Below are 11,465 nucleotides of genomic sequence, written 5' to 3' on the forward strand. Positions count from 1 at the left end.
AGGTTTGGAAGGCATGTTTTCTGGCAATTTTTCTTTTTGGGGGGGGCTGTTGACACGGTTTTGAGTTTGAACGTGCTTCAGGAGCGTCGCAGCTGCAGTCGAGTCCATATAAGGACACCGGCAGCTGCAGACGCACGTCACTATTTGACTTGTAAATGAGTGTTTGACAGACTCTCAGTTCTGTGGCAGCAGAATAAAACCTCACAGTAAAGTTTAGTCTAAATTAAATATTCATTGTGCAGAGCAGCTTCCCTCCACAGTGTTACGTTATTCTTTAGTTCACTTGAGCAGCTTTTTAATCAGATTTATTTTTACATATCTCAAATATAGTGCGTGCATTTTGTTCATTAAACGACCAACAACATTCAGGTGAATGTGGAGGAAATGATAATCCGCAAAGTTTAATTAACATCTAAAAGTTTATAAATTCATGTGCAGAGCAGTATTACGTTATTCTTCAGCTCAATTAAACGCACATTTTTAATCTGATAGATTTTATGTCACTAAAAGGTATCGACTTCTGAACTCCTTCAACGCCAAAAGATGTAGCAAAATTCAGGATCACCTTAAAATTTCATTTCTTCTTAAACTACGTACAAGAAAAATGACAATAAAGTTACCCTTTAGCTTGAATGCATTTTGCTGCATATAACACCAAAAAGTCTTTGCCACCTGCATCCATCATTAGATTTCTTTAAAAAAAAAATGGAAAAAGGTCAGTGAGCAACTTGGTGATACATGTTTCACAGATAAAAAGAAATAAGTTGATTTAGATTTTTTTTAAGCCGGGGAAAATGTCATGGTAAAAAAAGGAAAGGATCCTGTGAAAACTATTATAACTATAATATTCTGAATTATGTCAGAACATTTTTATAACTTTAAAGCACTTTCTTTAGTTTCCTTGTTTGTTCGCTTGATTTACTTTCTTTTTTTCCTGGTAATTTTCTTTTTTCTTTCACAGATTTCTTTAAATGTTTGGGTCATTTCTTCTTCAGTTGCTCGTTGTCTTTGTCGCAACATGTATTTTTTTCACCTTTATTAGCTTCATACTTTTTAACTCTCAACAACAGTCTGAGTCGAGCCGCCCCTCCCTCTTCACGTTCCCTTCAGCCACCACAGGTAATGCACGCAAACATTTTTATAAAAAATTAGAATTTTTAAACATTTTTTTCAGGTAATTCCTTTGTTTTTTCATTTTTCTGTCTTTTTTTTGTTGCTTTTATTTATTTATTTATTTATTTTTTAAAAATGATTTCTTATGAATTTTTTAGTCATTTTTTTCTTGCCTTCTTCCGATATCTGAAAAAAATTAAGCCAATTTAGAGAATTTAAAGGGTTAAATGCAGCAGCAGGTCGGTCACCTCTTGGAGTTGACGCTGCAGTTCAGGCCTTACATGGTGCGGTCGGGAGCCGCTTCGGTGTGACACGCAGGGGGCGTGGTCACACCTGATTCAGGTGACGCCCTGGCGTCCTGCGTCATGTCTGAAGTTAAAACAGGAGAAAGATTTTGAGGCTCCCGTCGACAGAATTCGGAGGAAAGGGAGCGAGCGCACGGGCACGTCTGTGCAGGTTCAGGGTGTGGACAAATTAACAGGAACACCTCTGAAACGTCAAACTGCAGTCCTCTGTCTCTGTCTCTGTCTCTGAGGCGTCTCACTGCTCTGTTAAAAACATACAACCCAAACTGAACAGATGTGAGGGTAAATATTTAACCCCTTAGAGCCTGCTTTCATAATACATGCATTCGAATCGCTCTGCACGCAAAACGCACTTTTCAAAATCAAGCTTTAAGCTTTAAGGGCCCTGCAGCTCAGAGCGGCCCCCAGGAGCAGCACAGGGACTCTGCGGGGCCACGTCCAGCTGCAGGGACGACTTTTTTAAAGGTTGACGTGGACGTTAGCGTTGACCTGGTTCTCTTGTCACAAAGCCAGCGAGTTTTTTCACGCAGCTGCTGACGTCACTCTTCACACTGTGTCTTTTTAGTTTTTTAGGCATTTTGCAGTTTTCACGTCACTTTTTGTGTAAAAGGTCAAACTTTCCTCCGACACGTTAAAATGAGGATTTCAGGCTCCGCTCAGTTCAGATGGAGGCGAAGATAATAAAAAAAGCAACTAATTACCTCCGTGTGTAATCGCTGTACATTTATATATTTTAAACTGTTGACTTTGGCTCCTTGTTTGGTACTTTTTTTACACGTTGTGTTTTTATAACACAGCAACTTTTTACTATTTTTTAAATATTTAAATTGTTCTTTTGCTGCTTATCCTGTACGCTCCTGGCTGCAGTAACAACGTTAATTTTTTCCTCAGTGGGACAAATAAATGAATACCTCATCTTAGCTGACTCATCATACGTAACTTAAACGGATCATAACATACCAGGCTGCATTAATCTGCAGATTTTCAGCCTCAAAATGAGATAAATTTACTTTCTGACCCTCAACGGAGACTAAAAACTGCCAGAAAATTTGTGTAGAATACGCTAAAGATGTAAATATCTTCACAGAAAAACTCCTAAATTTTACAATTTAATATTGTAATTTAACGGGAAAACTGTTGTGCGTACAACATTTTCAAACTCTAAAATTTACACTGTCCATTAAATTCCTGCGATTTCATCACCAGTCACCTTATGTGTAAAAAAAAAAACCCTTAAATTAATAATTGAAAATCTTCACATTTGAAAATTATAGTTATTATTCTTGCAATTTCAAATAGTTGTGAATTAATGTTTTTTTGTCAATGTCCTAATATTTATGGCAAAAACATTTTCTTAATTATTCTTTAGAGTGAACATTAATATGAAAGTTCAAGTTTTAAGGGACATTCAAATGTAACACTCAAATGTTTTAAAAATCCATTTGCAGGCAGGATATTAATCTATACATCAAAACATATGAATTTGTATAATGTAATAAGGTTTCTTTCAGTATTTTTTTTTTTAAATCTACCTTACAAAAACCTATTTTAACACTGTCATTTCAACAGAATTGTACTGTTTTTTTTGGTATGGGATGGTTCTTGGGGACGATTATCTGTATCTGCATTTTATAGATATGAAAAGATTTTCATTTTTGTTGTAAATGCATATCTGTTCCAAATATCTGTTGTGTTTAAACTACAATAACCTGTAAATTCAACAAAGAAATATCACTATTTCAACACGTTCCTACTTTAAAATTGACAGTATTTTTGTTTTAGTGCTTTACAAAATATTGCTGTAAATTAAACATTGTTTCAGTTGTTTTTCTATTTATAGACGTATTGTTTGAGCTGCTGAAAATTCCAACATTAAACAAAAATACACTATCTATCCCAAATTTTAGCCACATGCACGAACACAGCCAAAATTATATTGAAAAAATGGAGAATTAAAAGCAAGTTAAATGTGTCAAACAGTCCCAAAGGGTTAATTTCTTGCCTCTGCTCAGCACTTCACATGTGGATTCATTTATTCACTGTGTTGTTTTCAGTCAGCTTCAGCTTCACCTGAGTTTGGGGGATTTCTGTATTTATTTCGGATCTCATCCTTTTTGTTGTGTCTTCTAATTGTTTTGGGGGAACCTCTTTTTTTGTAAGATGTGCTCTCTTCTACTATTTATTTAAATGTATATAAATTATTGCTCCGACTGCCCGTTTGCACTATTGTCTCTTGTATACTGTAAATCTGTGAGTTTTATTATTTTGTCCAATTCTTGGACAAAATGTTCTGAACTACAGAGGACCTTTTCTGTGAAACAACAGTCCTCAAATTATTAAAACTTGTCCAGGGTTATTCTTATCAAAGTCTTACATGAAAACACACCGGAGCTGCAGCTGATGTATTACCTCTCCTGCACAATTTTTGCTATGTTTGTTATCTACTTGCTTTTATCTAATTTCGTGTGCTAATAAAAAACTAGATTAAATAAAAGTGTTTTGATGCCTGCTGAAGATAATAATAAAGGCGATCTACATCAGGTAAAATGTGTACACAACAAATCCAACAGATGTAATCAATGATTTGTGTCCCAAACACAGACAGACTCATGAAGACAAGACGAGAATTGTCCTAAAATCGTAGAAACTTACTGAGGGTGCTGCTAAAAACAAGTCTAACGAGTCTTTTTGTTGCGCTCTCATGCAAACCATCTCCACTCTGCACCACCTCAAAGCCACTTTGACTCAAACAAAATCCTCAAAGCGGAGCAGAAATCCCCCGTGCACGCGCAGAAACACGCAGACGGAGCTCCCTGCAGAACAAAGACTTCTTTCACACTTTTCACTTTTTCTGCAGTTTCTGTGTTTAAAGACGTTTTGATTTCCGTTTAAAGCGTTTCGCTTTGTGAGGAGCTCAGCTCTCAGTCTGCACTCACCCTTCCGCTCCGCGCCGACACAACCTGACGGATCCTGCTCACCTGGGCCAATGACAGCGCGAGCTCAGATAACGTTGCCTTTTTTGGATATCACGAGGAGTCCCGCGAGGGCCAATAAAGACAGTGCGGGGTGTGCTCCTAATGCTTTCATTCACCAGGCACAGCTGGGACAGAGAGACGCCCGCGAGACTTCCGTGACAGGAACACCTAATACTCACCTGCACAGGTAAGAAGATAACTGAAATATCTTTAAAACAAACGTTACGATCCAGAAACGATTTATCATGGAAAACTTTAAAATCGGCGGATCAGTTTTCAGCCTTTTGCAATGAAGAGAAACGACCTGACTTCATGCACAGAACATATGATGTCCTGTGAAGTTATTTTCTTACGCAGAGATTAAATTATATTAAGGGTTTTTGTTGTTATTGCATTTTAGCACTTAAAGTATCAGCACACAGACGGTTGTAGTTCCCCTAAAGAGTTAACGTCATCTGACTGACATCAGCACATCCGGGTTACAAAAACCAAACTATGTGACAAGATCTCTTTAAGTATGAGGATGTTGGCTCTCAATCAGCGTTTCACAGCAGCTCAACCTGCTGCTCAAAATGCAAATTCTAATAAAACACAAAATATTTATATGATCTGAAACGGTTGAAACATCAGAGAAAGGAATAAATGTAAAATGTTAACAGGAGATCCAAACTGATGAGAAACATAATATATGTTTACTCAGGAAATTATGTGGAAAGAAGTTCTTTTGAAGGAGGAAGTCACTTAGTTTTAAATGTTATTTAAACATGATGGAATTCATTCATCAGCACCATGATAAAAGTTTAATTTATCTTATAATATCTGCAAAAAAAACCCACTAATAAGAGCTGCTGTGCTTGTTGGTCATTTTCAATTTTTGTCGTGTAAGTGTTTGTGTAATCTGTCAGTTGTGTGTGGTGTCTGGAGGGAGGGGCTGCGGCTGTCTGCGTCTCACACTTCTTTTCTCAAACACTCAAAATAAAAAAAAACCTGATTACTGTAACTATTGATTTGTTGTTGCAGTTGAATCTGACGGGTCTAAAAAGGGTGCAGTTCAAGTATAAAGACATTAAACACACGTCGCCTCTTAAAGAGGCTGCAGTTTGTCGAAGAGGAGCGGTTTCTGCTCTTTGTGAACTTGTTCTGCGTTGTCATGTAGCAACGACAAAAAAAGAGGTCACATGAATCAAGTTAAAGCAGGTTGGACGACTTGAAGCGCCACGCCCGACATACAACTGTCACCCAGAGTGAGGGCCGCAGCAGGATGTGCAGGAAGTGTGGACTGGTTTCCGCTTAGTCTCAGAGGGAAATTGCACCAAGAGCAACCACAAACTTGCAGAGTGCGTCCTCACGTTAAATAGTTTCAGTGCTGAGAACGATGCCCGAGGGTGTTGTGTCACTAACGTGCACTCCTGATTTTGTAACTGTGGACGAGTTTCAAAAAGCCGGTGAGCTGGTGGGAAAGAATTTCATAACCTCACCGCTAATTTTGACACATTTACTTCAGTTAAAACAGATTAATTAAGTTTCAGAAATCCTTAATCTTAATAATACTCAAATCTTTTTCTTCCAAAATTCTCAGGGATATTCCCTAAATTCCATTCTCCGTCATTCGCAGCCACTATGAGCATCTGATCACGGATGAGAGACTCGTGAAATCTATTCAAGCTATTCTAATTCGCCATAATCTATTCGCCATAAATACTCTTCGCAGATGTGTGGTCCATAATTTAAAGAAATGTCATAGCACCCTAAAGGTCTCTTTACATTCATCCATTGCCATCCTCTTCTTCAGTACTTTACAATATCTTGGTAAGTTATATCAGCAAAGAGCTTACTAAATAACATTTCTGTACCAAACTGGACAAAGCAAAGAAAATATACTCATACATATGTCTTAATGAGCGCGCTGCACCGTTAGCATCTTTGCGTACACTCGGTGGAATTTACTGTGCAAAATACAAAGTATATGCTTTCAGTTTGTACATAAATAAATGCAAAAGGTAACTGACTGATTTAGTCACACTCCCGCTGCACAAAACCATCCAACTCAAAAGGAGCCACATTACACTGAGCATCCCTCTAAGGGCCTGTGTCCACATAGGATTTGATTCTCAGTGTTTTTGTTTTTTTTATTCCCAGCTGAACTGGATGCATGTTCTCACCGGGAAAAAAGGCACTAAGCCCAGTGTCTGGTTTTTTTTTTTGAGAGCACTTCAGCTTTTTGTTCAACCACTCTAAGCGATGACATTTGAAAATCCCTGGACTTAGGATGTTAACCGGTTTATCACAGACATTCATTTTGACCACTTACGCACGTGGGTATATGAGTTAATTTTGCAACTCTTCAGTTTAGAGCGCTACACCCCACAGGGTTTGGCAGGAGCTAGCTAGCAGAGTGGCTCATTAAGCAATCTCTTTGGCGTTGTTTGGGTCAAAGAACAATTAAGATGTTTCAATGTTCTCTGGGCAATTCCTTAAATTCAGTTCTCAGTTATTCACAGCTATCACAAGCATTCGATCAAAGTGAGGGAGACACTGTGTGAAGTATAATTAAAATAAAACTATTAGAATAGCAAAATCAGCACTACTCTGCAGTTCAGTTTATTCTAAAGTTCAACAGAGGGCACTGAATGACCACAAATAGAGACATTTATACGTTTGAATCAGCTGTTTAAAAAAAAACAGAACATTTTTTGAAACAAAAGTAGAGTTTTGAATCTGTATGAGGACTCCAGCATCACTGACACCGAAACTGTTTGAAATTAAACTTCTGCATGATTTGCTGAATATGAAACATGTGTGAGCACTTTGAAGGTGTTTTTGGAGAAAAGTAAGCCTGTTTCATCTTACTGTTTCAGACATGGATGAAGATATTGCTGCCCTGGTTGTTGACAACGGCTCCGGCATGTGCAAAGCTGGTTTCGCCGGAGACGATGCCCCCCGCGCCGTCTTCCCCTCCATCGTCGGTCGGCCCAGACACCAGGTACCAACACCAGCATGAACGCCACCTGTGTCACGACTCATAAATTGTAGCCAGCAGGTAAACACAGTGTAACAAGTGACTGTAAAGGTGTGTTTGTGTGTGTGTGCAGGGTGTGATGGTGGGAATGGGACAGAAGGACAGCTACGTGGGAGACGAGGCCCAGAGCAAGAGAGCATCCTGACCCTGAAGTACCCCATCGAGCACGGCATCGTCACCAACTGGGACGACATGGAGAAGGTGAAGATGTTTATGTCATGTTGACACATCTGGAGCTCAGATCAACATCTGGCTCAGACAGAAAACTTCGTTTCAGTGGATCAGAGTCACAGCTCTCAGATGTAGTTTTCTGTCGTAAAGTAAAAAGCAGCCAGACTTGATTCGTCCTCCATGTATTCTTATCTTCACCTGTGTATTTGACAAACAGTTATAAAGCTACTGTCATTACTGTCATACCAACAAGCTGTCCTGTCCTGCAGATCTGGCATCACACCTTCTACAACGAGCTCCGTGTTGCACCTGAGGAGCATCCGGTCCTGCTGACCGAAGCTCCACTCAACCCCAAGGCCAACAGGGAGAAGATGACACAGGTGTGTTCACGCTTTGTTCCAAACCAGCTCAGACTCTGAGCATATTCTGAGATTCGTACTCCGGGCTTCCACAGTGACACCTGTTGTCTTTTCTCTTTGGTCCAGATCATGTTCGAGACCTTCAACACTCCTGCCATGTACGTGGCCATCCAGGCCGTCCTGTCGCTGTACGCCTCCGGTCGTACCACAGGTGGGAACTCAAACATGTCTCTCTAAGAAGGAACATAGTAAAACATTGAATTTGGAAGTTTCTGCTTCAGTGTTGAATCATTCATTCAGTAGTTTGTTCTCTTGGTAACTTCTTGTGACCATTAGACAAACTGCAGTCAAACATTTTGGTGCTGAACCATGAAGTCTGCTGAGCAGAATGACATCAGAAAAGTGTTTTTCCTTTTTGTAATCTGGTATTTTTTGGTCTTACAGGTATTGTGATGGACTCTGGTGACGGTGTCACCCACACTGTGCCCATCTACGAGGGTTACGCCCTACCTCACGCCATCCTCCGTCTGGATCTGGCTGGCAGAGATCTGACTGACTATCTGATGAAGATCCTCACAGAGAGGGGATACAGCTTTACCACCACCGGTACAATTTTTACTCTTTACCTAAAATGCTACAGGCCCAGTTTATAATCTGGACCTCTAACCTTGCCTTGACATGAAGCTGCTGAATTTCTGTAGCTTTTCCACTTTCTGAATATATTTGAATCTAGTGTCCATTTTGTAACTCAAATATTTTCACTCCTGAACTCCAGCTGAGCGTGAAATCGTGCGTGACATTAAGGAGAAGCTGTGCTATGTGGCTCTGGACTTCGAGCAGGAGATGGCAACAGCAGCTTCCTCTTCCTCTCTGGAGAAGAGCTACGAGCTTCCTGATGGACAGGTCATCACCATCGGCAACGAGAGGTTCCGCTGCCCCGAGGCGCTCTTCCAGCCTTCATTCCTTGGTGGGTAATCAGTGTTAACACCGACTGTGTGGCCAGAAAAAAATATTGACTAAATGAACACTAGCGTGTGTTTGTTTGTGTTCTTTTATTTTAAATTTTCAAATGGAATAATATCAGAATGGTCTTGCCTCCTTGCTCAGCTGTTGCGTCTTATCTCAAATACTAAATGAGCTCTTGTTCTCTCCGTGTTCAGGAATGGAGTCTGCTGGCATCCATGAGACAACCTACAACAGCATCATGAAGTGTGACGTGGACATCCGTAAGGACCTGTATGCCAACACTGTGCTGTCCGGGTGGCACCACCATGTACCCTGGCATTGCTGACCGCATGCAAAAGGAGATCACTGCCCTCGCCCCATCCACCATGAAAATCAAGGTAGTTCATTTTATCTGGGACCCCCTTTGACAACAATGCTAACGACTACAGTACTGTGCTACCAAAACAGCTATAACTAACTTATAGCTGGGTGTTTTTGAATTTGAAAATACATCCCTCCTTGTGCAGCTCTCTTGTCTGTCCACGTCAAATGCTTCATACAGTATCCTATTGTTTTTTTCCCAAACTTTGACTCATTGAATCTCATTTCATTGTACCTTCCGAAATGTTTCATACAGTAACTTGCACTGATGCCAAAAACAGCAGCCTCTACGAATGCCAAAAACAGCAGCCTCTACAAACACTTCATACAGTAACCTTTATGAATGCTCCATGTCCTCAGCCCTTCCTACCAGACAAGCACAGCCCCTTCTTGTCTGTCTCTCACTCTGGTCCCTTCGCCTCGCTCCCCACTGATGTAAAGTAATTTTCCTGGAGGAAAGCAGGGAGCAGCTCCCGAGACAGACAACTCATATTTAGCTATCATAAAATCATGGCAACAGGCTGGTGGCCAGCGGGTCTAACCTGCGCAAGACCAGCAACAATAGGTGGGTTCAGTGGTTCAACGTTCACAAGTTGCCACTGCAGGTCACTTCAGGCCTGTGCCTTTAAAGCTCTTTGACATGATGTACTGTGATTCGAGGCTCTTGTTAACGTGAATTCGAAGCAGCACCTGTGAGCCCCTGGCTCCGGTTAGCAGAAAACTAAACTACTGGCAACATTGTTTCCATCTTAACCACTTAGCCAATAATAACACGTGTTTCATGTTGTTTTGTCAGACTCGCTGTTAGACTTTTTCAGGTTGCTTTGAGGTGCAGACTGATGTTGCCAACGCTGGACAGATAATTTTCTCAGTGAATCAGGCTCTCTCTTAAATGAACTGTGATTGGCAAGAGTCCTCATCACAGGCCAGATTTTCTCTCAGCTGTCTGACAACTGAGTCAAAAAGGGGCTGCAGAAGTCTAGTTGTGTAGTTTTTAATAATACATGAAGGCTGCTGCTGTTCATATCAAGCATCACTGCTTCCTGTCTTACCTGTGTTTCTCCTCACCTTCAGATCATCGCTCCTCCAGAGAGGAAGTACTCCGTCTGGATCGGCGGCTCCATCCTGGCCTCCCTCTCCACCTTCCAGCAGATGTGGATCAGCAAGCAGGAGTACGACGAGTCCGGCCCCTCCATCGTCCACCGCAAGTGCTTCTAGAAAACTCTATGTCGTCCCTGTCTGCCCCGGCAGGGAAGATTTCAACCGTTCCATCCAACCACAGCAGTCTCTGGTTTATCTTGTATGAACTGACTAAAAGAAAAGAAAGCTAACACACAAGATAAATCGAGCAGCTGTTCAACATTTTTAGTCTCAGCTCAGCAGATCCTCAGCAACTCACTGAACCTCCTACAGACACATGTTCCTCTAACTCTTCATACAGCTTTCACTCCTTCTAGTGATAATCCACTGATGGTCAAGAAAACTTCTACCTGTGTCTGTCGACCTCTTCTTCTCCTCATCTGTTCTGTTAATTTGACTCTGTAAGAGTTGAAGCTGTATCAGTGCTCCACAGGAGTGTTTACTTACCAATAAAGTGCCAACATTTGTTTATAGCTTCTCTATTGTCATCATTTGTTTCTTGAGTTTCACTCATCTGTTAGACAACTTCCCTGCCATCTGATTAGTGGATACTTGAACCTTCAGAGAGATGCAATGTTTGAGGAAAAAAAGTACTTCAAACTCCTGAGAGTTTGAACAAATGGGTAGTCATCATCCACCAACATACTTTTCTTTTGACAATTCACAATTCTTAACATTGAATTAGTTAGTCTTTCATACTTGCCTTAAGAAATGAATGGGGGTGTTGTAAAGAAGAATTACCTAAAAAAAAATGTCCAGGAGCTCGAAAAGTGGCACTCTGCACACAATGTACTACTTGATGTAATTACAGCTTTGTAATAGTCACTATTTGATAGAATCTATCAATAATTTTACACAAAATAAAAAGAAACCTAAATTAGCACAGTCGTTGAAAACAATGCATCCCTCAAACATCCATCTTGTGCACAATAAAGATTGAGGCAATCATAAATAGTATACTAAATGGATATTCGGGGTACAAGGAGACAAGGGCTATATGTGGAATAAGTATGAAAATAATGCAAATGTCATGAACAGAAGGGGGAAGGGTTCTTTT

At 40.4% G+C, this 11,465-nt stretch overlaps 1 protein-coding gene across 1 annotated transcript; it reads left to right on the forward strand.

The window, feature by feature from the left end:
- The first annotated feature begins 4,473 nt into the window (after positions 1–4,473).
- LOC121944669 (actin, cytoplasmic 1-like) lies at positions 4,474–10,606 on the forward strand. Its single transcript, XM_042488544.1, is given in 11 exon segments — positions 4,474–4,580; positions 7,252–7,376; positions 7,486–7,543; positions 7,546–7,613; positions 7,853–7,963; positions 8,069–8,153; positions 8,387–8,548; positions 8,718–8,909; positions 9,103–9,200; positions 9,202–9,285; positions 10,343–10,606. Coding segments are annotated over 10 exon segments (1,125 nt in total). The 5' UTR covers positions 4,474–4,580; positions 7,252–7,253; the 3' UTR covers positions 10,487–10,606.
- Positions 10,607–11,465: the final 859 nt, after the last annotated feature.

Source organism: Plectropomus leopardus, chromosome 6 (assembly GCF_008729295.1).
Source record: "Plectropomus leopardus isolate mb chromosome 6, YSFRI_Pleo_2.0, whole genome shotgun sequence".
Taxonomy (NCBI): domain Eukaryota; kingdom Metazoa; phylum Chordata; class Actinopteri; order Perciformes; family Serranidae; genus Plectropomus; species Plectropomus leopardus.